Source organism: Dipodomys spectabilis, unplaced genomic scaffold (assembly GCF_019054845.1).
Source record: "Dipodomys spectabilis isolate Male_0828 unplaced genomic scaffold, ASM1905484v1 ptg000076l, whole genome shotgun sequence".
In the NCBI taxonomy this organism is placed as follows: domain Eukaryota; kingdom Metazoa; phylum Chordata; class Mammalia; order Rodentia; family Heteromyidae; genus Dipodomys; species Dipodomys spectabilis.
Genome location: NW_024870753.1, coordinates 7,677,143 through 7,701,687, shown reverse-complemented (window position 1 = coordinate 7,701,687; position 24,545 = coordinate 7,677,143). Strand labels below are relative to the sequence as shown.

At 52.0% G+C, this 24,545-nt stretch overlaps 1 protein-coding gene across 2 annotated transcripts in view; it reads right to left on the bottom strand.

Annotated features, from left to right (window-relative positions):
- Pou2f3 (POU class 2 homeobox 3) overlaps positions 1 to 24,545 on the bottom strand; it is a 56,893-nt gene extending 32,348 nt beyond the window's left edge. Inside the window, exons 1-3 of one of the 2 annotated variants that reach the window (XM_042682890.1) lie at positions 24,446 to 24,545; positions 18,129 to 18,197; positions 232 to 266 (exon numbers count right to left, since the gene is read on the bottom strand). In XM_042682890.1, the coding sequence (XP_042538824.1) occupies positions 232 to 266; positions 18,129 to 18,197; positions 24,446 to 24,473 (132 nt within the window). In that variant the 5' untranslated portion in view covers positions 24,474 to 24,545. The remainder of the gene's footprint in view (positions 1 to 231; positions 267 to 18,128; positions 18,198 to 24,445) is intronic. The other variant, XM_042682889.1, reaches the window with a different exon arrangement.

Here is a 24,545-nt window from a genome sequence, read left to right as displayed (position 1 = left end):
TTCATTAAGTGTGTGTGTGTGTGTGTGTGTGTGTGTGTGTGTGTGTGTGTGCGTGTGTGTGTGTGTGCATGTGCGCGCGCGCGCCCCAGTACTGAGGCTTGAACTCCAGGCTTGGGCGCTGTCCCTGAGCTTTTTTGCTTAAGGCTGGCTCTCTCCCACTTGAGCCACAGCGCCACTTGCACATTTTGATAGTTAATAGGATAAATGTTTTCTTCTGACTCAAGTTCTTACCTGTCTGTTGAAATCCAGGCCATTTCGATCATTTCCTGGAAGAGAGAACAAAAACATAGGGCTCATTAGAGGGAGGTGGATAGAGGGAAAATAGCATGCTGAGAGGAGCTAGCCATTTCTCGACATCCAAGATCTCCCTGCCCATCCTGTGTTCTGGAAATCTCTTGGGAAAGCCTCCTCCCAGGAGCTGGACGCTAGGGAGTCACCTGCAGGCACAGTCTTCTGAGACAGAGTCTGCATCCCCACAAGTGGGGGGAGCCCCATGCTATACCCCTAGGGGCAGCTGCTACACCTCATAGACAGCAAGAAGAGGCCAGCTGTGGGTCTTGAAGGAGTGTCAGGAGGCTCTGCCTGCTAGCCCAGCCCTCCAGGGGGAAGGATACCTAAATGTGAGCAGATACATCGGTGACTGCTCTCTCTCCCTGACTCCTATTCATGTCACCTGTTGCTCATCCTCTTCAGCAAAGAAATTTGTAATCTAGGCAAAGTCTAAAGTTGGGGGCATCTTGGTTCATGCCTGCAATTCTGGTTACGTAGGGAGGCTGAGATGGGGAAGATTGTAGTTAGAGGCCAGTGCAAGCAAGAAGTTTATACGATCCCTTCCCAATCAATAGGGGGACTTGGTGAAGCTCTCCTGTAATTCCAGCTTTGCAGGAGGCTGAGATCAAGAGGATCACAGTTCCAGTCCAGCTTGTACAAAAAAAATGTTCTTTAAAAGCTGGGCACAGCCAAGTCTGGGAAGGTGGCTTAGTGGTAGAGTGCCTGTCTAGAATATATGAGGCCTTAGGTTTGATTCCTCTGTATCATAGACACAAAAAACAAACAAATAAAAGAATTAAAAGAAAAACCATTTTTTAAAAAAGAGCTGGACATAGAGAACCAGACACCAGTGGCTCCTGCCTGTCATCCTGGCTACTCAGGAGGCCGAGAGCGGAGGATCGCAGTTCAAAGCCAGCCCAGGCAGAAAAGGCCGTGAGACTCTTATCTCCAATAAACCACTAGAAAAAGCCAGAAGTGGTGCTGTGCCTAAAAGTGATAGAGTGCTAGCCTTGAGCAAAATGCTCAGAGACAGCGCCCAGGCCCTGAGTCAAACCCCCCCCCCCCCCCCCAGGCACAGTGATGTGCACCTGCTATCTTAGATACTATGGGAAGGTCAAATAGGAGGGTCAAGGATCAGGATTCAGGCACGGGCTGCTGTAAGGACACAGTTAGAGGGCTGCAGGCAGTGTGGGGCCATAGCAGAGCAGGCAGGGAGGGAGCTGAACGTAGCACGCACACTGCTGAATGGATGTCTGGTGCTGAGAGCTGGATGCAAAATGCAGCGGGAAGAAGGAAGGGGGTGATCCCTAGGTGTGGGCTGTCTGGACAGAGGGAGTGGTGGCCACGCCAACCACGGAGGAGCAGGTGAGTGGCCCCAAACCATGGGCGGTCGGAGACTCCAGAGAGATATCCCAGCAGCAGTGGGAAAGTTGGCCTGGACTCTGGAGGAATTGTGGAGTTAGGAAGAAGAGATTGGACAACTGTGGGCTTCTAGGCACTATTTAACATCACGAGACTTCACGAGATCACAAAGGAGCTGGGTCAGGAGGAAGAGCAGCAGCTGGGCCTCGAGCTTGAGCATGGTAGCTTGCACGTAGAAAGCAGAGGGGGCAAGTATGGCAAGTACATGAAGGGAGTCATCAAATGAATGCCACGCATGGGACCTAGAAGGTAGGAAGGGAACTGTTGGGGGACGGGGAGCCACTTGACATAGAGCAGGTCAGCAGGTTTGTGGGCAGTTAAAGATGGATCCCCCTTTGTTCTTTCCTTTTTCTTTTTGGTACCAGTACTAGGGGCTTGAATTTAGAGCCTGGGCTCTGTCCCTTGGCTTTTTCACTCAAGATTGATGTTTTATCAGTTGAGCTATAGCTCCACTTCTGGTATTTTAGTAGTTAATTAGACATAAGAATCTCATGGAATTTCTTGCCCAAGCTGGCTTTGAACCACAGTCCTCAGATCTCAGCCTTCTGAGTAGCTAAGATTATAGGCATGAGCCACTAGCACCTGTTTTCTTTTCATTATTATTATTAGTAGTAGTAGTAGTAGAGGTGGTAGTAGTAGTAGTAGTAGTAGTGATGGTGGTAGTAGTAGTAGTATATGTGTTTGTGTGTGTGCCAGTCCTGGGGCTTGAACTCAGGGCCTGGGGACTGTCCCTGGGCTTCTTTTGTCCAAGGCTATCACTCTACCACTGAGCCACAGCACCAGTTCTGGCCTTTTCTGAGTAGTTTGGTGACAATAAGAGTCTCACAGGCCTTTCCTGCCCAGGCTGGCCTAGAACCACAATCCTCAGATCCCAGGATCTTGAGTAGCTAGGAGTACAGGTATGACCACCAGCGCCCAGCCTAGTTTTCTTATTCCTAGGGCCAGCCACGGTCAACAAAGAGACTGGTCTCCGGATGTTCCAGGAGAGGCTGAGTAGACCTTGAGTGTTTAGATATTCTCTTCTCACTCCCCTCCATCGGGTAAGGAGTTCAAAGTCAGCGAGCGCCTAGGCCGAGACAGAGACCCAGGTGTGCAGGGAGAGGGAGGGTTTCACAGAAAGGAGGAAAATCGGTGGCTACTAGGGGCCACCTATGGATGCACGGTTACCAGAAACTTCTTTCTACCCCCTTAAGATGCTGTCCATCCCTGGACGGTGGGGAGGCTGTAGCAGAGACCGTTTGGAAAGTCCTGGCCTGAGCTCCATCACACTGGCAACCTTGGTAAAGGCAGGGATTTCCTGCAGCCTCAGTCTTCTCAATAATACAATGATTATTAATGATCATTATTATTGCCATTGGGAAGTCACAGGCCTGGGCTCCAGACACCCTCAGCCACGGGACCTGGTCTGGTGTTAGGGCCTTGGCATGTGCTGTTCCTTCTGATCAAAATGTCCTTCCTTTTCTTCCTAGAAAACACCTACATGTCCTTCTAAACCCAACTCCAAAACAAACCAAAGGATCACTCCCTCTGAATTCACTTGTTTCTTATGTATGTGGTTGGAGCCTCGGTTCCCCCCTCCCCCCCTTCCCCTCCCCCCGAGACTAGGAGGTCCCAGAGGCCAGGGTTACTATCATCATCGTCATCCTTGAGCTTTGAGGGTCTGGCATGATGCTGGCATCTGGCAGGTGCTGGGTGATCCCATGATAAATGGGTCCAAGTGTTTTTGTCTTCTTGGGATTGTTTTGGTTGCTGTTGTTGGTTGTGGGGCTTGAACTCTGGGCCTGGGCACTGTCCCTCAGCTCTTCAGCTCAAGGCGAGCGCTCTACCACTTGAGCCATTGCGCCACTTCGAGTTTTCTGATGGCTTATTGGAGACAAGAGTCTCATGAACTTTCCTGCCCAGGCTGGCTTTGAATCACAATCCTCAGACCTCAGCCTCCTGAGTAGCTAGGATTACAGGAGTGAGCCATTGGCACCCGGCTTGGGTCCAAGTTTTGCTGAGAAACTGCTACAAAAATGAACCACCTCAGACCTGGAACTCAGAGGTACCACATGCCTGCCACTGCCTGAAAGCTTCCCACTTCCAAACCCTCACCCCTCGCTGAAGCCTCTTCTGCCACTTGCAATTAAACGACAACAACAGAAGAAAGACAGACGTGGCCAGGAACGGTTTTTTAGGGTCCATGCTGAAGTCCAGCCTCAGAGGGGAAAACGCCCGCACGAGGTCACCCAGCCTAAGAGAAACCAAGGCAAGGGTGCTGATTTCTATAAGACCCGTGTAATTGTCCCAATAAACCCACCGAGTCTGGTGTTCGACATAGAAAAAGTGAGCGTTGGGCTTTAATCAACATCTTAAGCAAATAGAAAGGAATAGATGGTGATGGAATTCGAAAGTGATTCAAGGCAGGAGGAGATTCATAAATGCAGGGAGAGAATCAGTGTTGGGGAATGGTTCGGTAGACCCAAGCAGAAAGCTAACACCAATGAGATAAAATGCAACGGAACAAATGGCCAGCCTTGCATGCATTTTTACGGTTAAACAAACCAATCATCTAAAGCAAAGATAAAGGGGATTGAACTGTATACTTAGAAAAGGTTTACATGGTAAATTTTGTTATGTAGTCTGTGTGAGTGTGTGTGTGTGTGTGTGAGTGTGTGTGTGTGTGTGCACACGCGCACGCACTAGACCTGGGGAACTATCTCAGCTTTTTTTTTTTTCTTCTCAAGGCTAGTGCTCTACCACTTGAGCCACAGTCCACTTTTGGTTTTTTGGTAGTTTAGTAGAGGTAAGAGTCTCATGGACTTTGCTGCCTGGGCTGACTTTGTACCACAGTCCTCAGACCTCAGCTTCCTCAGTAGCTAGGGTTACAGGTGTGAGCCACCAGGGCCTGGCACAGTATTTTTTTTTTTACTGCAATAAAAATATCTATAGCCAAAGCTGGGAGCTAGTAGCTCACACCTGTAATCCTAGCTACTCACGAGGCTAAGATCTAAGATTGAGGTTCAAAGGTAACCTGAGCAGGAAAGTCTGTGAGACTCTCATCTTCAATCTTCCAGAAAACCGGAAGTAGAACTGTGGCTCAAAGTGGTAGAACATTAGCCTTCTGCAAAAATTGCTTAGGCATAGTACCCAGGCATTGAGTTCAAGCCCCACGACTGATAACTCTCTCTCTCTCTCTCATTCTCTCTCTCTCTCTCCAGACTGGAGGTGTGACTCAAGTGGTAGAGCACCAGTCATAAGCAATCAAGTGGAGTAAGGGCGTTATGCACTTAGTTCAAACCCCAGTACAGGAAGTAGAATAAATAAAATATAGTAAAATAACATATGGCCAGGACAGTGATGGAAAGCAACATTCTGGTACCCAGAATCCGCAATGAAGGCATCAAAGAGACCCACTGAATCCTTGGGGAGCCTCAGGATGCTGAGTTGGATTCCGTTAGACCACAATGGCCAAGGGAAGGAGGCAAAATCCACAGATCTGTATGGAAGGGCTTGTCCATGGCTTAAAACAGCTCCCATCTCCACCCTTCTTCCCCTCCCTACCTCTCCCCTCCCTCCTCTCCCACCTCCGCCTTCTTCCTCCTGACACCTGGTGAACCCTGGATCTATGGTGGTGAGGGGCTTGCAGGAGCTGGGGATGGGGTGTCAGAGGCCCCCCCTGCCTTCCCATTTCTCAGCTGAGCCAAGAGCCCCGCCCGGCAGGCCTGGCGGAGGATTCTCCTGGCTCTGGCAGCCATGGGATGGGAGTTTGCCTGGGGAGCAATTCTCTGGGTGAGGGAGGGAGGTGGACACGAATCAAGAACTGTTCCAGCAGGATTTTTCACTTCTGCCTGGTAAACAACGCAGACAGCGTGCGCCCTGGCTCAGCCTCTCCCATTCCCGACTGCTCTCTTCCCCACTGCTCTGCCCCCCGCAGCCACCCAGCCTCTTTTTAACCACTTAGCAACTTAATGGATCTTTCTGTGATAGCGATTTTGCTTTTTCTTGTTGGTGGCACTGGGGTTTGAACTCAGGGCCTTGTGCTTGCTGGCAGGTGCTCTACCACCGGAGCCATGTCTTCAGATCTTTTTGCTTTAGGGTATTTTTCAAACAAGCTTGCACATTTTAGCCTTCAGTGACCAGGACCTTGATCTTCCTCAGCAGCTGGGACCACAGGCATGTGCCATCATACCTGGCCCATTTGTTGACATGGAGGGTCTCACTAACTTTTTGCCCAGGTTGGTCTGGAATTGTAATCCTCCCATCTATGCTTCCCAGGAAGCTGGGATTACAGTCATGAGCTTCCCTGCCCGACACTTGGGATAATAATTTTGACTGTTACATTGGTTGGGATTTTATTAGTTGTAAGTCAGAGCAGCTTACTTCAAATGAGCTTAAGGCAAAAGATCAGTTAATTGGTTTTTCTATTTTGCACCAAAGGTCTGAGGTAGGACCGGTTTCAGCTGACTCCACACTCATGACCCCTTCTGAGACTGACCTCTCTTGCTCCTCCTCATAGGTGAGAGACCTGCCCTGTGGTCATCTCCTCTACCCGGCAGCCCTCTTCCCTGCTAGTCTAAAAGAAAAGGCAGAGAGTGTAGCAGCTGCAAAGGCCGTGAGTCATGAACCAATCATTCAACCATCCACCCAGGCTTCCACGGGGCAGGGTGCAGTGGAGGCCCAAGGTGGAGGCTGTCTTAGATTCCAAGTGAGGAAGGCTGCCAGGGGTGCTGACCAGGCTGCGAGGAGCTCAGACAGTGCAACAGGTCTTTGTCAAGTTTGCAGGATACTGGACTGGGTGTAGTAGCTCACATCTATAATCCTGGCTGCTTGGGAGGTGGAAGGAAGGAGGAGCACCTTTTGAGGCCAGTGGGGTAGCAATTTATAAGGAATGAGGTCCTTTGGAAACACTGCTGAGCAGCCAGTCATCAGGGCAAACCAGAGACTTCCAAGGTGGTCATTTAACTCAATCAAAAAATAGATTTTGTTTTTAACCAGCCTCCCACCTCCACATTCCCTACCTTGTCTTGTGCTTACAATTGCCCCCAGTGGGTTGGGCAGTGTGGCCTAGCGACCAGAGTGGTATACAGAGGACACACAGCAAACTGAGCATCCCTTTCAAGACTGCGTGAAGTGAGGCTCCGGGAAAGGGTTCATCTTCCCAGCCTTTGGAAACAAGAGCTTCTCTCCTATTCCTGCCACCGTCTTTTTTTAAGAGAGAGGAAATGCCAGGAGGAACCTAGGAGGATGAGCTATAAAGCCGCCTGAAAACAGGGCACAGGAAGGCTGGCGATGGACAGTGGGAAGGCCACTGGTTTAGGAGTGGGGTGATGGGTGGTCCGAGTTTCCGTTTTCTGCTAGTTAAGTACTCCTGGTTCAGTCAGGATGTAGAAGGCAGGATCATCCTTGTGTGACTGGATGCCTTGCCCAGGGCAGACATCACTAGTCAATCCCAGCACCCTTCTCCTTTCCCCCAAGCTCAGTGCTGAGATCAGCTTTCTACTTACTACCCTAGGCCGGGATGGTGGCTCCAGGTATTCCCAGACTCACTTAGGAGTTGTCATGCTTTAAAGTTTCTACTTCTCTAGCCCAGGAAGAGAACATTGGAATGCCCAGCTGCCTCCGACAGGGCCCATGGAGAGCTCTGTCTGCCGGCTGCCTTGGGCACAGCATGCTCACAAGATGGAAGTGGAGCCGATCCTCCGGTCCCTTCCCACAGCCCCAGGGAACCCCAGCAATGCCACGTCCATCTGCGGAAACCCAGCTTCCCACTTCCCACTGTGAGTTTTCATCTCATCCTTCACTTTCAGAAAGAAAAGCCTTCTCACCAACGGGACTCTGCTTGCCAATTCATTTGGTTGTAGACATATATCTTTTCTAACTGGACTCTCGATGGGGCTCTGGATCTTCCCTGCATGGTGCCTGGCATCTCTCAGCAGCACAGAGGAGCAAGGTGGGCGGAGCGGTCAGGGCTAAGCGGGAAGAGCATTCTGGCACAGGTCCCAGAAGATAGAGTCCTAGGAGGCCTCTGCTATAAGGAGTAGGGCCTGAAGATCCAAGTTTCCCTTCAGAATCTTCGCTTATGAATTGAGCCTGTTGGTACAGGCCTGTAATCCCAGCTACTTGGGAGACAGAGATAGGAGGATCATAGTTGAGGCTAGTCTGGAAAATGTGAGTGACTCATAGCAACAAACTAACCAGGCGTGATGGTTCACAACTATAATCCCATGAATGGCATAGGTAGAAGGAATGCAGTCTGAGGCCAGACCAGACAAGAGTGTAAGGCCCTATCTGAAAAACAAATGAAATCAAGAGAACAGAGGCATAGCTCAAGCGGTGGGATGTTTGCCTAGCAAGCACAGGGCCTTGAGTTCAATACCCAGAACCTACCCTGCCCTCTAATCGCTACATAGTTCCCTGACCCTAGAAAAACAGTAAAATCCAACCTCAAAGGATGCTAAATGAGCTCTGCTAAGCAAGGGCTTTGTTCCAATCAAGACCAATAACACATCTCAAAGCGCCCCCCCTCCCCCATATTGGTGGTACTGGGTTTTGAACTCAAGACCTTGTACATATTGCTCAGCTTGCTTGAACTTGAGATCCTCTGGGTCTCAGCCTCCCAAGTAGCTACGATTTTACAGGCATGAGCCACAGACAGCTGGCCTCTTTCCTTACTTTCTGCCCCATCTGTACACCCTGAGAAAGACAACTGGGCGAGGAGCTGAAGAAGCATCTCCCTGGAGCAGCCGCCAGGGGTGCCCACACCGTGTCTGTAGGACCTGTTAGTGAAGCAGGCTTCCATCTCTGGACTGGCCACAAGTGAATGCCCAAGCAAGCCGGCTCAGGAGCAGGCTAGCCTTCCCAGGGAGATGTCCTGGGCTAGCTCTAGGGTCACTGTACCCCACCCCCACGGACCCACACGTCCTCCTGGAAATGGCACTGGTGGGTGGCAACTCTCAACACCTCTCCAAGCTTCGCTCATGTGGCCCTCGAGCAGCTCTGGGGATGCCATTATTACCCTCATTTTATGGAGGAGAACTGACTGAAGAGTCTTAAATGAGCAATGTGCCCTTCAATAATGACCCCAAGGTCAGAGCAGGCTGGGAAAGCATGGAAGCCCTTCCAGACACATGAGGGAAATCACATGCGGCAAGTCACGTGCTCCGAGGTGTCTGCTCACAGACGCCAAGGTCCAAACTCAGGCTGAGAGAAGGGACGTGACCGGCCGGTGAGAAAGAGGAGTTCGGGGTCGGCCTGTGATCCCACCTTCTCAGGCAAAGTGCAGAGATTGCTTCTGTCACCACCTTGATTTTCTAAAAAACTTGTTTTACAGGTGGAGGTGACCAGCCTGTGCTCACCCGAAAGAAGGGAGCCTGAAGCCTGCACACAGACATATTCAGTGGCTCCAACCCCTCAGGTCCCTGAGAGGGTCAGCTGAGCCCAGATGTCCCCGAGAAGGGACAGAGACCCAGCCCTTCCTAACAGACCGAGTCCAGCGCCTCTGCAGGGGTTGCTGGGCTGCCATAGGCCCTGGAGCCCACATTTGCCAGCCAGCTTAACCCCTTTTGTCCAAACTGCCAGCTTCCCACCACACGAAAACCTTAATCATCCTCATTTGAATTTCAAATGACCTCTCCCTGTGCCTCCTCCCCACCCCGACAGGCTCTGAGGCAGGGATATGGAAATTCACCCTGCAGTATGGAAATCATGGCCCTATGCAAATGGGGCGTGAGACCCCATCGCCATAGCAACCACCTGGTTTCCTTTCCTCCCCAGTACCTCTCTGGGCCCTGTGGCTTAGATTTCTCCATCCTCAGCTCTAGCAGAAATGGGAGATTGGACCAGCGCGCCCCCCTCCTCCCCTCCCCTCTTCAGCCTGGCTGAAGCTGACAGTGGGCAGGTGGGGTCATCCCTACCTGAGGTCTCCTGGCGGGCCAGACCTGCCAAGCTAGGCATGCCATCTTTGGAGCAAATTTACACTGGGCACACCCAGGCAAGGCCAGATCTCTGGTTTCTTTGGGCCGGGCTAGTCCAAGGAGATGATCTAGGAGTGTGTGTGTGTGTGTGTGTGTGTGTGTGTGTGTGTATGTTTGTACATATGTGTGTGTTGGGAGGGGGGTTCCTGGAGTCTAGGGACACAGAGGAGCCCCCCCCCAGATATCCATCAAGGAGGGGCAGAGGGGAGCTTCCAGGGTGCCCACGGGAGATGAAAGACTTAGAGCTTGTATGTAAACTCTCATGCAAATGGTTTGAGTCAACAGCAGCACTGAGGGGTTTGGGAGATGCCTGTAGCCCGGCTTCCCAGCTACCTGACTGCGTACAAAGGTCAAGGCCTCTCCTTTCTCAGGGCCTCCCCTCCCCCCTCCTCCAGGAGCTCCCCCCAGTGAGCTCCCCAGTTCCCAGGAAACACAGGGGACCACTTAGAACTTGCTGCTGCTGCTGCCTGAGGCTGGTGGACAGGAAACAGAGCCACCCTGCAGGTGTACGCTTGGGACCCTGCCCTGGGCCCCGGGCTCGTGTGGGAGGCCCACAACTTTCCTTTTGCTTTGCTCAGCACTGAATCTACTCCTGCACCCCAAACCAAAGGCTGTGGGAGGTGAGGAATGGAAGTAGGGGACTCCTTGTCTGCTTCATCCACTCATCTCCAGTGCCTAGGCGTGGGCCACCACAGGCAGGACGTGACTTCAACATGGGAGACCCTCTAGGAAACTCAGGTCCAACACCCCGCCCCTCCAGCAGGTATGCCATCCTGGAGGAGTCCAGCCGCCCCAGAAAGCCACCTCCAGCCCAGGGGGACCTGTCTGGAAGCGCGCCCACCTGGGCTGGAGGTGGGGTTTTTGGAAGTGAGTTTGTGTGTGTTTGTGTGTAATGCACTGGTTGGATTCTAAGGACGTTTTCCCTTTAAATTCTTTTTCTGCTTGCTCAGCATTTTTCCACCCAGGTGTTCACAGGGGGCGTACTGGGCTTTGCACACTTCCAGGGAAAGATGCGCCAGGCCCTGTGTTTCCTGCTGGAGTCCCACAGTCACCCCACATCAGCAGGGCAGGAGTGAGGGGTACCAAGGAGTTTGCAAGAAGAGGGACACAGGCCCAGAGGCTTCACTGCCCCTGGAAGCCAGTGGAAGGGTTATGTGTGTGTGTGTGTGTGTGTGTGTGTGTGTGTGTGTGTGTGTGTGTGTGTGTGTGTGTGTGTGTGTGCACGCACGCATGCTAGTACTGGGTCTTGAACTCAGGGCCTAGGCACCGTCCCTTAGCTTTTTCACTCAAGGCTGGCACTTTACCACTTAAGCCACAGCTCTACTTCTGGCCTTTTTTGGGGGCCTCCCAAGTAGCCAGGATTATAGGGATGAGTTACCACTGCCTGACCTGGGGGCGTTCTTCTACAGAATGTAGACTCCGGTAAGGCAGCGTCTCTACGGGGCAGCGGGGCAGCCCAGGCTGCTGTGGGCGAGGATGGGAGTTGTGGTACCAACTTTGTGCCAGAGGAGGAATTAGAAACACCAGCAGTACATGGGAGTCAATCAAAGCACTCTGCGCATGGACCTGTGCACAGAACTCTTTGGGTGCTGTGGAGAGTACTCGGTGGGTCAGAGCTTGGTTCTACTGGGTACTAGACTGGAAATAAAAGCACCTCATCTCCACCTGGAGGATCTGAGTGGCAGGAGGGAGCAATTGCATTAGGGGAGCTCCATCTGGTCCCTCCTTTCCTTCCCTCTGCAGAGACGGTCGCTGCTGGTGGGGACAGGCAGCTTTTCATTTAAAGAGGCCTCCAAAGGAAGAGAGAAAGGCACGGCTAGACTGCCAGCCCTGCCCGGTCTGTCTGAGCAGTACCATCCTGTCTGGCTACCCCATGGGCTGGGCTGGGCTGGGAAGCACAGACTAGCAAGTGTCTGGGGCGGGATGGGGCACAGGGTGAGCCGCCACCGAGGCTCGGAGGCTGCTGCCCTTCGTGCGAGGGGCGACAGGCAATTCCTGGAGGCTGGTCACTCTCCTGAGACCTCCAGCACAGAGGTCTGAACCCTGAGGGCCGATTGCTACACTTACTCCCCTGTCCCAGAAACTGGATAGCAGGCCAGGCGGAAGCCACCTGGGCTGTCTGGGCCAGGAAGAAGCAGTGAGGTGACCTCGTGATCCAGTACAAAGGTTGTGGGTGAGAGATAAGAAAAGGACTTCCAGAGAATTCCATTCCATAGGAAAAGATGGCTGACGGAAATTGCGGAGCTGGAACATTCCTAAGAAAGATACTTATTTTCTTTCCTTTTCTCCTTTCTTCCCTTTTACCTCCCTCCCACTCTCCCTTCCTTCCTTCCTTCCTTCCTTCCTTCCTTCCTTCCTTCCTTCCTTCCTTCCTCCCTCCCTCCCTCCCTCCTTCCCTCCCTCCCTTCCTTCCTTCTTTCCTCCCTCCCTCCTTCCCTTCTTTTGGTTTCACTTTCTCCCTTCTTTTCTTTTTCTTTTTTTTTTGATGGTACTGGGATTCGAACTTAAGACTCTACCACTTGAGTCGTGCCCTAGCCCTTTCCCACACTTTCCAAGGATGGCTTTTGAAAACAAGCATAGACCAGGTATGCTCCGAGATGCCTTCCACCCTCAGGAGTGGACTGCGGGCTCCGGCTCCTGTGCTTCTGGCGGTCATGGGCTGGGCCAGAACAGAGGACTCTCAAACCTACAGAACACCCCGCCATCTCTTCACCTTACCCCGCCCCCCACGCCGATTACTAAGAGCAAATGCAAGTGCTGGGTGCTCACACCACCCAGGGATGCAGCTTCACCTCACTCCCTGAGTGCTCTATCGACTGGAGCCCAATGCCGCGTGGCCTTCACACATGGGGGACTCCATTCTTGTCAGACGGTGCTCACACCACTGCCAGTGAATCATAAAAGGGGGGTGTGCCAGGACCGGTGGCTCACACCTGTAATCCAAGCTACTCCAGGGGCTGAGATCTGAGGACCACAATTTTGCAGCCAGCCAGGGCAGACAAATTCACCAGCGAACTGCTAAATGGAGGAGTGGCTCAGGTGAGAGAGTAGCAGCTGTTAGCAAAAAAGCTAAGCAAAGCACAAGGCTCTGAGCTTGAGCCCAAGAACTAGTACACACACACACACACACACACACACACACACACACACACACACAGAGTTCACATCTCTAATCCCAGCTATGTGGGAAGCACAGGCAGGAAGATCGTGATCCTACAGTGGTACTGGACGAAAAAGCAAGATCCTACTGGGAAAATAATTAAAGCAGAAAGGGGCTGTGAGAGAAGTTAGGCTAGCAATCCCTAGTAGCGCCAGAAGAAAGAACTAGAAAGTTGACAACAGGAGAGTCACTAGGACACCTTCCCTAAAGTGATGTCTGGCCCTCAACAGCTAATTCTTAGGCGGAAAGCCACACTCATCTCTAACAGCCTTCTGCCGGGTCCTACCAGAACCTGATCATCCTCAGCTGCGTTTCTTGGAAACAGAAGGAGGCAGAGACAGTGAGCCTCTAGAATGAGCTGACCCTTGACCAGTCATCATTCTCCCAGGGGAGGGGGGGTCTCAGGAGACCCCGGGCCTTCCATACCTCAGAGCTCAGCCTTGTAGTCACGACTCTGGCTAAAACTCCACGAATGAGGCTTTCTGCAGAGCCACGGCCTCACCCGGGGTGAGGACAGATGCTGGTCATGCTGCGGTTAAAGCCAGGAAGAACGGCAACAGGGAGGACCGTCCACCCATCCCTCGCCTCTGGTGTCCCTTTTCTTCCCCTGGCCTCCCTCTGGAGTGCTTCCTGCCTAGATCTGTGAGCAGGACAAGGGAACCATGGCTGGCTCCATCATCTGGGTTAAAAATCTCCCAGAATCCCTCTGTCAAACGTCAGCTGAGCCTGCAGAGGTCGGACTAGGTCCTCCATGGGGCTAGACCAGAATCCCCAACCTGCACAGGATGCTCTCCTTCCAGTCTGCTGTGGCCTCCCCTTCTTGGACTCAACTCCCCTGCAGGGGCTCAGGTCCCCTCTGGCTGAGCCATGCTCCATAGTTTTAGTCTCCGCTCTGATGCTCCCGCTCTCTTGTGTCCTGCGCCCCTGCTTCCAGGGAAAGTTACTGGAAAGATCCAAGCTTCAGCTTGTCCTCTGCTAGGCCAGGGACTCTGGGAAAACCAGCTGCTGTTCCTTCTCATCCCCGGTCTCAGTTTCCTTCCCTGCAAAGTGCCAAGTGGAATAGAAACCCTACTGTCAGAGTCCTTGCGTTGTGGCCATGACTTCCCACACGGGATGGAGAGCTGAGGGAAGGGACGGGACAGGGGCTCCTCTCTCTCTGAGTCTGGGGTCAGAGGCAAAGCTGTTGAGGGAGAAACGATGCAGAAGGAATTACAGAAAGGCAAATGCTCATGCCTGTAAACCTAGCTACTCAGGAGGCTGAGATTCAAGAGTGTGATTCAAAACCAGTCTACACCAGCAAACCTGAGAGACTCCTATCTCCCATTAACTAGCAAAAAAAAAAAAGGTGGAAGTGGTATAACTCAAGTGGTAGAGTGCCAGCCTTGAGAGGAAAAGGTAAGTCCAAGAGAGAGCGCAGGGCCCCAAGTTCAAGACCCAGTCCTGTGCCAAAATACGAATAAATGAAGGCAAGGCAAGGCAAAGCAAGACCAGCACTCTGGAAGGAGGCTGGCTGCTCTGTGTGGGGAGATGAGGGTCAAAGGGAGGATGGCCTGGGGATTTCTGAACCTTTACCAGCTGCCTTGGCCTTGGGCAATTTATTCTCTTCTGCGCTGAAGGAAAGGGAAAAACAAGCTGTCCTGCCAGCCAGTCTCCACCAACTGGGAGGTCCACTCGGTGCTCCCAGCCCAGGCCTGCGGGGATTTCACACAGTCCCGGGTGCTCTCAGGGGACAGGGGGCTTTCTAGGTCATCTTTGTTTATAGTTCCTTTAAAACCCAGAAACAAACCACTCATTAATTCATGCCCTCCTGGGAAGGTGAATATGTCTTTTAAAATTTCAAAGGAAGCCATTAAACCAAGTTGCTAACCATTGTAACTCATAATAAGCTTAATAAGCTTTCCTCTATATTAAAAAAACATTTTTTTAAGTCTGAATGACTTTCCAGGAAGTTTGGTTTCTTTAATGAGTGACTTCTTTTTTTTTTTTTCTTCTGGCCCTGGAAAGTAGTCAGTCATCTGAGGGTTATCTAGGCCTGGATGATCCAGCCTGGTCACTGGGAAAGATGGCGGCCTGGGGGAGAGGCGGTAAAGTTCCAGAAGTTGTCCACGACTCTGGTTCCACAGAGCCAGCCTCCAGGGCTGAAGGAGCATAGGGCACCCATGAGTGTGTAGAGGGTCCGAGCACTCAGCAGCCAGGCCCGCACACCTGCTACATAGTCCCAGAGGCTGCTGGAGGTTGTTAGAGACGGTGCCAACCCAAGCCACCGTGCACAGCACTGTGCTAACAGACGATGTCTCCACAAACTCCGGCCACTCTGAGATCAGCATTAATTTTCCCTCTTTACAGATGAGAAAAGGATAAACTATGAAGTTGCAGGCAGCCGGTAGGCAGCAGCAGAGGTGCACATTTCCCTCCAGGTCTGTTTGGTTCTAAATCTGCACTCCCAACATTGTCTGCGGCTGCCTGCCAAAGCAGTTGACTCAGGTTCCACAGCCCTGGGATTCTCTTTGTGGCTGTTGCTGTGGTTGTTCCCGGGGCTTGAAGTCAGGGCCTGGGCACTGTCCCTGAGCGTTTTTCTCATTCATTTGAGCTACAGCGCCCCTTCCACCACCTATGCTTTTCTGGTGGTTAACTGGAATTAAGAATCTCATGGACTATTGGGACTGGCTTTGAACCACCATCCTCAGATCTCAGCCTTCTGACTAGCTGAGATTACAGGTGTGAGCCTGTAATCTTGCCTTTTCTTTTTCTGGTACTGGGGCTTGAACTCAGGGCTTGGGCGCTGTCCCCCAGCTTTTGCACTCAAGGCTAGTGCTCTACCACTTGCATCATTGCTCCACGTCTGGCTCACTGCTGGTCAGTTGCTGATACAAATCTCTTGTGGACTTTCCTGCCCAGGCTGACTTCAAATCATGATCTTCAGATCTCTGCCTCCTGAGGAGTAGCTAGGATTCTAGGTGTGAGCCATTGGCATCTGGCTAGAGGCTGCTTTGATATTAAGATAGAATAGATAACTTGATATAAGCAGGTCTGTGACAAATTGGAATTGCTTTAAGAAGCAGGGGGGGTCCCAGGGAGAATGATGAAGGGGGGCGTGTTTGATCGGTATACATTATATACATTATATGTTGACGTGCCATACTGGGACCCTCAAACAACTATGTGTGATGATTTTTTTAAAGTCTTCATAAAAAAGGAAGATTTGTAATATAATGCATCCTGCAGATGAGGCCCCTAAGACCCTGTGGCTATCTGGTCCCTGGTCCCAGGTCTTTCAGCTTAAGAATGGAACTAGAATCTTCTAGAAAACTTGAAAAAGATTTTAGTTCTAGGGAACACTGATTCTTTTCCACTTCTAATCTCTCTGTCTCTCATGATCCAGATGAAAGACTTATTGAAGTCTGGTTAGGACGCTATTAAAACTATTTGGTGGTATTACAATTTCAACTTATCTTTAACTTCTTTTTAATTACATGAAGTTTGCAAATCAAGGCTAGGGCTGTGAAGGTTTTAAAAAAAAAGAATAGAGAGCTATGAAATTTCCTTTTCTGTCTCCTTTCTTTTTTTTCTTGAAGCAAAATTACCTCTAAGCCCCTGATCTTCCTCTCTGAGCCTATTTGCCAGTCACACATACATTGTTTAAAAGGGCACTATTTACACAGACCTCTGAGATTCATTCAGAAAAAGTGCTGGGCCAGATGCCAATGGTTCATGCCAGTAATCCTAGCTTCTCAAGAGGCTAAGATCTGAGGACCTTGGTTCAAAGCCATCCTGGGGAGAGAAGTTCATGAACTTCTTATCTCTAATGAAAACTGCAAAAAAAAAAAAAAAAAGTGGGAAGTGGGGCTGTGCCTCAAGTGGTAGAGCCCAATCTCAAGCAAACACGTAGAGGGGTAATGTCCAGGCCCTGAGTTCAAGTCCTAGAATCAGCACCAAAAAAAAAAAAAGAAAGGAAAAAAGATAAACCCTCATCCTATCTATAAGGTCTCGTGTGACAGGGTTTGTCCATCAATTCATAATAGCTGACCACACACCCTGACGTTTCTAAGGGTACTAGAATGGCATATCAAGAAGTGACAACCAAGCTGGGAGCCAACGGCTCACGCTTGTACTCCTAGCTACTCAGGAGGCATCTGAGGATCACAGTTCAAAGCCAGCCCGGGCAGAAAAGCCTGTGAGACTCTTATCTCCAATAAACCACTAGAAAACCGTAAGTGGCGCTGTGGCTCCAGCGGTGGAGAGCTCGCCTTGAGCTGAAGAGTGCAGGGACAGCGCCCAAGCCCAGAGTTCAAGCCCCACGACTGAAAAGGAAGAAGAAGAAGAAGAGGAGGAGGAGGAGGAGGAGACAAACAGCCAGGCATCAGTGGCTCACGCCTGTAATCCTAGCTACTCAAGAGGCTGAGATCTGAGGATCGTGGTTCTAAGCTAACCTGAGCAGAAAAGTCCCTGTGAGATTCTTATCTCCAATTAATCACCCAAAAACTGGAAGTAGGGCTAGGGCTTAAAGTGGTAGAGCACTAGCCTTGACCAAAAAGAGCTGAGGGACAATGCTCAGGCTCTGGGTTCAAGTCCCATGACTGATAAAAAAGACAGACAGAGAGAGAGAAGGAAAGACAGACAGACAGAGAAAAGAAAGAAAGAGGAAGGAAGAAAGGAAGAAGGAAAGAAAGAAAAGGAGGAAGGAAGGAAGGAAGAAGGAAGAAGGAAGAAAGGAAGGAAGGAAGGAAGAAAGAAAGAAAGGAATGAAAGAAGAAAGAAAGAAAGAACAAGGAGGAGAAACACAGGCCCAGTACTGCTGGCTATGCCTGTAATCCTAGCTACTTACGTGGATGAGATCAGGGAATCAGTTTGAGGCTAGTCTGGACAGAAAAGTTTGCTAGACTCTATCTATAGTTAGCTAGCAAAAAAGGGCTGGAAGCCTGGATCAGGTAGTAGAGCACCAACCTAGCAAGCACCAGGCTGAGTTCAAACCCAACTGACTGCCAAAACCAACAAAAAAAGTGAATGATTGGACACAGTAACACTTGCCTAGCAGGTGCAAGTCTCCAATTCTACCAACGTGAGCCACCTCTCTATCTTTTTGTTCTGGTTCCATCCTGGCCTCCTTCTAGAGGTTTGCTCCACAGAGGCCAAGGTGCACGTTTTATCAAGGCTCTAGAATCATGTCCTGCATCTCTTCAGATTTCCCTGTGTTCCTAAGACCCAGCATTGAGGTCCCAGCAGTTGAAAGACTCCAGCAAGAAGAGACCGGCGTGGCGGCGTAGTTTCCAGGGAGCCCCTGCTTGACGCTGCCATTCCCAGAAGACAAGCAGCCTCCTTACCTGGCTCCACCTGGCTGAGAGCACTCCGGGCATCCGTGGAATCCGCTACGTCCCCGCTCATCTTGATACCTGCACGGAAAACACACACGGCTGATTTTAATAACAGGTCATCATTTTTCTCACCGTGCCAAACGTGGCTTTAACAAAACAGCAAACGCGAATGTGTAGTTACAACAGCATCAGACTTTCAAATTCTGATTTCCAAACATTAGAATATTCATTCGCTTAGAGGCACGTGGGCCCCTCTCCCCCTGTTGGCTCTTTCTCTCTTTCTCTCTCTCTCTCTCTCTCTCTCTCTCTCTCTCTCTGCCTTTCTCCACAGCTGTGACCAGCTAGGCCAAGACAAGTAAAACTTCAACATGGGGAAGGGAGAGGGGTGGCCTGAGGATCCTTCCCTTCACCAGTCTTCTTTTTATTTAGGATTTGGGGAATTAACATTATTTCCTTAAAAGCCACATAAGACTGCAGGATCACGAGTTCAAGGCCAATTAAACTACATTTTTAAAAAAATAAAAATTGACCTGGGAATGTGGCTGAGGTAGTAGAGCGCCTGCCTAGCAAGCATGGGACCCTGAGTTCAAATACTAAAACACACAAAAAATGGTAAATTAAAAATATATATACGTAAATCACTATCTGGGAATCAAATCCTAGTTTCTCCATCTTTGCTCCTGGGAGATTCTGTGCTGTGAAGATCCTCACCTTCTCCTCTAGTCCCCAAAATTGCTCAGTGATAAGGGACTGCCACCCCAAAATGCAAACCTACACCGGGCCCCAGAATCAGCCCCTCACGTCAAGAAATCGAACATTTACCCCTGACAAACTGCTACCCTACCTAGGAGGCCCCTATGTCTCCTCTCAGGTGAGCAGAGGAAAAAGGCAACTCTGAGCTCACTCACTCTGTTCCTCTGTATGACACCACTCAAACATGGTCGCTGTTAAATACAGAAGAATATTTTATTCAAATCGTGTTGACCCCTCCCACCTTTTACCTCCCCTTCTCCCGGGCAGGTACTTTAACTCTTTAAAAACCAGATAAAGGCTGGGTAAGGCACTTTGCATATGAGGCTTCCCAACCAATCCCAGTGAAGGAAGCAGCCTTCATTTGCATCAGGTAATCAGGCAGTTGGCAGTGTGGATGGTTTGAGATCTGGAGATGATCAGGATGGGGTGGACCTTATCCTGCTTTCTTTCTTTTTTTTTGGGCAGGGGGAGAGGGGGCACTGATATCTGTAGCTGTGACAGAGATTTATACATCTTGGTGTACAATGACTGCAGCACCAAGCAAGAAAGAGTTGGGGAGACCAGAGAGTCAGAGCTCTTAGGACACCCCCAAAAGTAGGCAAGAAAGTAAGGCAACTCTTACTCAAATCAAGTCACTTGATGTGTGTGTGTGTGTGTGTGTGTGTGTGTGTGTGTGTGTGTATACCAATTGAGGTAACTATTAGGAGTTCCTAGGTCCTTCACATCACAGACCCTCACACTGCACAGTATGGCCCCAGAGCCCTGCAGGGAGGCCTGAGACCCTATCCTCTTTGCACTGCATTTGAGAGGCATTTCTTGGAGCCTAACCTCTGTCCTTCCTGCTACTGTTTCAAACTTTCAGTGTAATCCACCATGCATGAGGACGCAGGGTTAGTGTGGACCGCCTGGCTGCATTTGCAGAAGGGCCTCTTCGGTAGCTTGCTGCTACTCTGCTGGATGAATGGACTCCTCCTGCCCCTTCCCTGGAGCTGGGCATTGACATTTTCAGCTCCCACCTCACCACGGTGCCAGGAGTCCCCCATCAGAGACTGCCAGGAGGCCCTAGCCGGGGGGCGGAGGAGGGTGGGGGGGAGGGGGGAGGGGTTCACACCTGTAATCCTAGCTGCTCGGGAGGCTGAGATCTGAGGATCACAGTTTGAGCCTAGTTTAGGCAGGAAAGTCTGTCAGGTTCTTATTTCCAACTAATCACTAAAAAAAACTGGAAGTGGAGCTGTGGCTCAAGAGACAAGCGTGCCATCCCTGAACAACAACAACAACAACAACAAAATAATGGCCCTGAGTTCAAGTCTCTGTACCGGCACAACAAAGAAAAGAAAAGAAAGAAAGGAAAAAGCAAAAGAAGCAGGAAGGAAGTTCTTTGCCTCTGTTTCAGTAGATCCAGTCAGTATAGGTTTTGGCATCAGACAAATCCGAGCATAATCCAGTGTCTTTAGCTGTGTAGGTGATGGTAAATTTTCTCTTCCAAAAGCCAGGAATAATGAAACACGTCTCCTAGTGTTATTTGGTGAAGATCAAATTAAATGATAAGACAAACAAGGAAGGGATCTGCTGACACAGACATCAACGATGGCATGAGCTCCCTTCTCTTCTTGCCTCCTGTCCTGCCCACCCCTCTCAACCCTGCCCCATCCACTCCAACAGCTGGGGTGATCTGTCTCCAGATCACACACAAGGAACACAATCGTTCCTTACCAGGGAAGCCCTTAGCAGTCTCCAGATTATGCTTCCTAGGAAAAGTGCTCATGGGGACAGGCTGAGGGCCAGTATCTGAGCCAATTTATCTCAAACTTCCCACATTTAAAAAAAGGAAGTCTGTAAGCTTGACTACACCCAGAAACCAAACCACTTATCCTTTCCGTTTTAGATTTGATGTTGTTTTGTCCGTGGTGTGGCTTGAACTCAGGGACTGGGCGCTGTTCCTGAGCTTTTTCATTCAAGGCTACTGCTCTACCACTTTGAGCCACGGCACCACTTCTGGTTTTCTGGTGGTTCATTGGAGATAAGAGCCTCATGGACTTTCCTGCCCTGGCTGGTCTGGAACCACGATCCTCAGATCTCAGCCTCCTGAGTGGCTAGGATGACAGGTGTGAGCCACCGGTGCCAGGCTAACACTTAGTCTTCATCATACATAAAAGCCAGGTCCTTCCCTCTGCTATGGCTTGGCCACATCATGACAAGCCACTTGTGGGGAGAAGTTGGACCCCCTGTGGAGGGGTGACGTGAGAGGACCTGTAACCGTGATCTTTCTTCCAGGATGCTCTGATACCGAGAGCCTGTCTCCTCCAGGCTGGAGGCTGAGGCTGATGGGTGGGACCCGCGCTTGGGTCTCAGCCTACGAATGGGCCAACACCGAAACTCCCGAAGAAGCTCTAACCCTTCACCTGTCGGACAGCACTTGCCTTACCGGGGTGAGTGGGAGAGGTGTGGGGCGGGGCGGGTTCCTGTTCTTATCTCAGCCTGCCTAGGTAGGCTCCTTGCCAGTGCCCTTCCCTGGGGAGGCTCAGCTACCCCCATGCCACACATAGACCCTAGCTCTGCTTCTTCCAGCACCATCTGCTAAAGCCGGCCCTGGCCTGACCCGGGGGGCACCACTGCTCAAACGTCTGTGAGCCTCCGGGGAACACTGGGAGGCAGCAATAACCCCAGGCAATGGGCTGGGGGGGGGTCCAGGGCCCCAGACCTTTTGGGTCCATGCTGCTCTGGAAAAATAGAGGCCCCACACCTCTGCTCCACGTCCCTGGCAGATCTTATATCTGGACCTGACTTTGGGGAACTTCTAGGGAGCCACCAGTCCCACTTGTGAGCTAGCCAATGCTATGCTTCTCCTCCAACTCTCTTATCTCTTCCTCTCCCTCCCACGAAATCAGGGCTTCAACCCAAATGGTACTCCTGAGCTGCAACTGGCAAAAGTCTGGGACACTCAATCCCTCTCTTCCAGCTCTCCCAGTCCTGGGGGGGAGAAGTGGGAAGAGCTCACGGTGACAAACACTGGGAAAGAGACACCCTGGGGCCAACCAGGTGCCCCGCTCTGGCTGGCTCTGCCTCATTTTTCTTCTCCCCCTCCCTGGCTGGCTGGCTCACTCTCCTAGGCCTGGTTTTTGGTCTGCGAGTCTCTGATTGGCTGGGAGTCCCCTGTCTGGCGGCTTCATGCCTGCTCAGGTCTTCTGGGAAGTTCAGTATGAGGTGCTCCAGGCAGCCCTGTTCATGGCTTATATCCAGGTTATCAGGGCAAGACAGTGACCGCAAAGCTAATGAAGCCATCGGAATGGGGACCTGGGAGAAAGCCTATGTCCTGGGTTCTCTGTGGTCCCATTCTGCCAAACTGTCCAGGAAATCATGGATCCCAGGAGTGCAGAACTGGGAATTAATAAATGTACCAGTAATCAAGGATCAGTACCACTGAAGATTACTGTGCTGGGAAAAAAAGATCACAAAGAGCACCCTAGAACTAAGGGATCCTACACAGAGAGAGAGAGGTCCAGGAGTCCTTCCCTAGAGGGAAGGGACACCTGCCCTCCCCCTGCCCCCCACAGCCAAAGATCCTACAAAGACCTGGAACAGAAAAGCTCAGAAAGGCTGCAAACACGAGTCCCAAACTGAGAGGGCCCCTTGGAGGTGCCACAGAAGAGAAGCCTCACATCACAGAAGGGCCAAGATGGGGAAATCTGGGGGGAGAGACCCCACAGCGCTGGGGTCCCCGAAAAACAGTCTGGGAATGGACAACAAGTAAATTCAGGGTTTTAGAGACCCCACACCCAGGTGGATGGATGGACCCCCATTCTGAGGGGCCACCCCTGTCCCCTCCCCCACCTCCAGGGACACAGGGGTGGAGGTGGGCATCTGAGAAGCATCATCCAGGGGTGGGCTCCAGGGGGAGGCAGCCGGGGCTCTGCACCCCTCTCCTGTTCCCTGGCAGATCCTCTAGGCCCCTGGGCTGCTTCCCTGCCAGGTCTCAGCGGTCCCGCCTCCTCCCACACCCCCAGAGCAGCAACCTCCCTAGACTGGAAGGTGGAAACCCCCAGGAAGTCTGCAATCTTGGCCCTAAAGAACTCCCCACCCACTGTCAGGGCCACCTTTGCAGGAATCTTGTTCCCAGAAGAGCCCTGGCCTTCTAGATGGGAAATGAAGGACAGAAATGCCTGCCCCATGACCTGTTCCCAGAGCGTTCCCCAGATCCTACATGGCCCTCAGTTGGACGCTTCCTCCCTGGTACATTCTTGGAGCCATTCACTAGACACCAGAGCCTCTCTGATGCACTCTGCCTGCTGGGAACTACTGTGAGGGGAGTTGGGAGCCCTGTCTCCTTTGTACAGTGTGGATTCCTTCCTTCCTTCCTTCCTTCCTTCCTTCCTTCCTTCCTTCTTCCTTCTCCTTCCTTCCTTCCTTCTTCCTTCCTTCCTTTCTTCCTCCATTCCTCCTTCCCTCCTCCCCCCTCCTTCCCTTCTTTCTTGCCTGCCTGCCTACCTGCCTTTCTTCTCTCCCTCCCTCCTTCCCTCCCTCCCTCCCTCTCTCTCTCTCTCTCTCTCTCTCTCTCTCTCTCTCTCTCTCTCTCTTCCCCCCCCTTCCTCCTTTCTCCCTTCCTCCGGCAGGGCCTGGGCCTCAGCTGTTCAGCTCAAGGCTAGTGCTCTACCATTTTGAGCCACAGCGCCACATGCTGTTTTCTGGTGGTTAATTGGAGATAAGAGTCTCTTGGCCTTTCCTGCCGGTGATCCTCAGATCTCAGCCTCCTGAGTAGCTAGGATCATGGGCGTGAGCCTCCAGCCTGTGGCCTTGATAGGTAGAACCCAGAAAGGCAGCCCCTTCCTCCTCTTCCTCCTCCAGGAAGCAGAGCCAGCAGCTCGATTCCCTTCAGAAAGTCGGAGATCTAAAAGCAAAGATACCTGCGGCCTGCCCAGGTGCTAGGGTTAGAGAAGCCAAATACTGCCTGCTTCTCCTTGAGTCTGTCTTTGCTCAAGTTCTCAGAGGCTCCCCTCTTTCCCGGCATAAAGAACCCCCCAAACCAAGCCAATCCTTTAGCAGCCCCCACCTGGCCGGGCTGTGGAAGGAGGCGCCAGCAGGGTAGGGGGGGGCATTCTGGCTGGCCATGCCCACCGTCTGTGAATGGATTCCCGGGGTGTCTCCACCCTGTGGCGGGGGGTCCCCGTTCTCAGGAAAGGATGCCCTGGAGACGGGGCTCAGGGGAGGGGCCTGTCACGCCCCTTCTCCACGCAGTACCCACGAGAACACGACGGACCCACGTCTGTGCACAGACGCCCTGTGCAGGGAGCGCGGGGCCTCGGGGTCCGCTCCACCCCCGTGGCCCGCACCCCTGCCCGGGCCCAGGGGCGCCTCTGCGGTCCTCGCGTGTCCCCGGGCGCCCCCTGCCCCGCGCGCAGCACGTGGATAACTCGCGGGGACTTCGGGGCGAACTCGCGCCCGGGCCGGGCCCCTCGCTGGCCCGAGGGGTCCCCGGGGTCCGGGGGGGCCCCCAGCCGCTGCGCACCCCGGCCCCCCGCGCCCCGGTCCCAGCCTGCCGGCGGGGACACCTGTCGGCCGCGCCGCGCGCCCCTCACCTGTGTGCCCGGGCTCCAGGTTCACCATCCTGCCCCACGCGGGGCCGAGGCCGGCGCCCCCCCAGGCCCCTCGCGTCTGCCCCAGCCGGGCCCCCGGGGA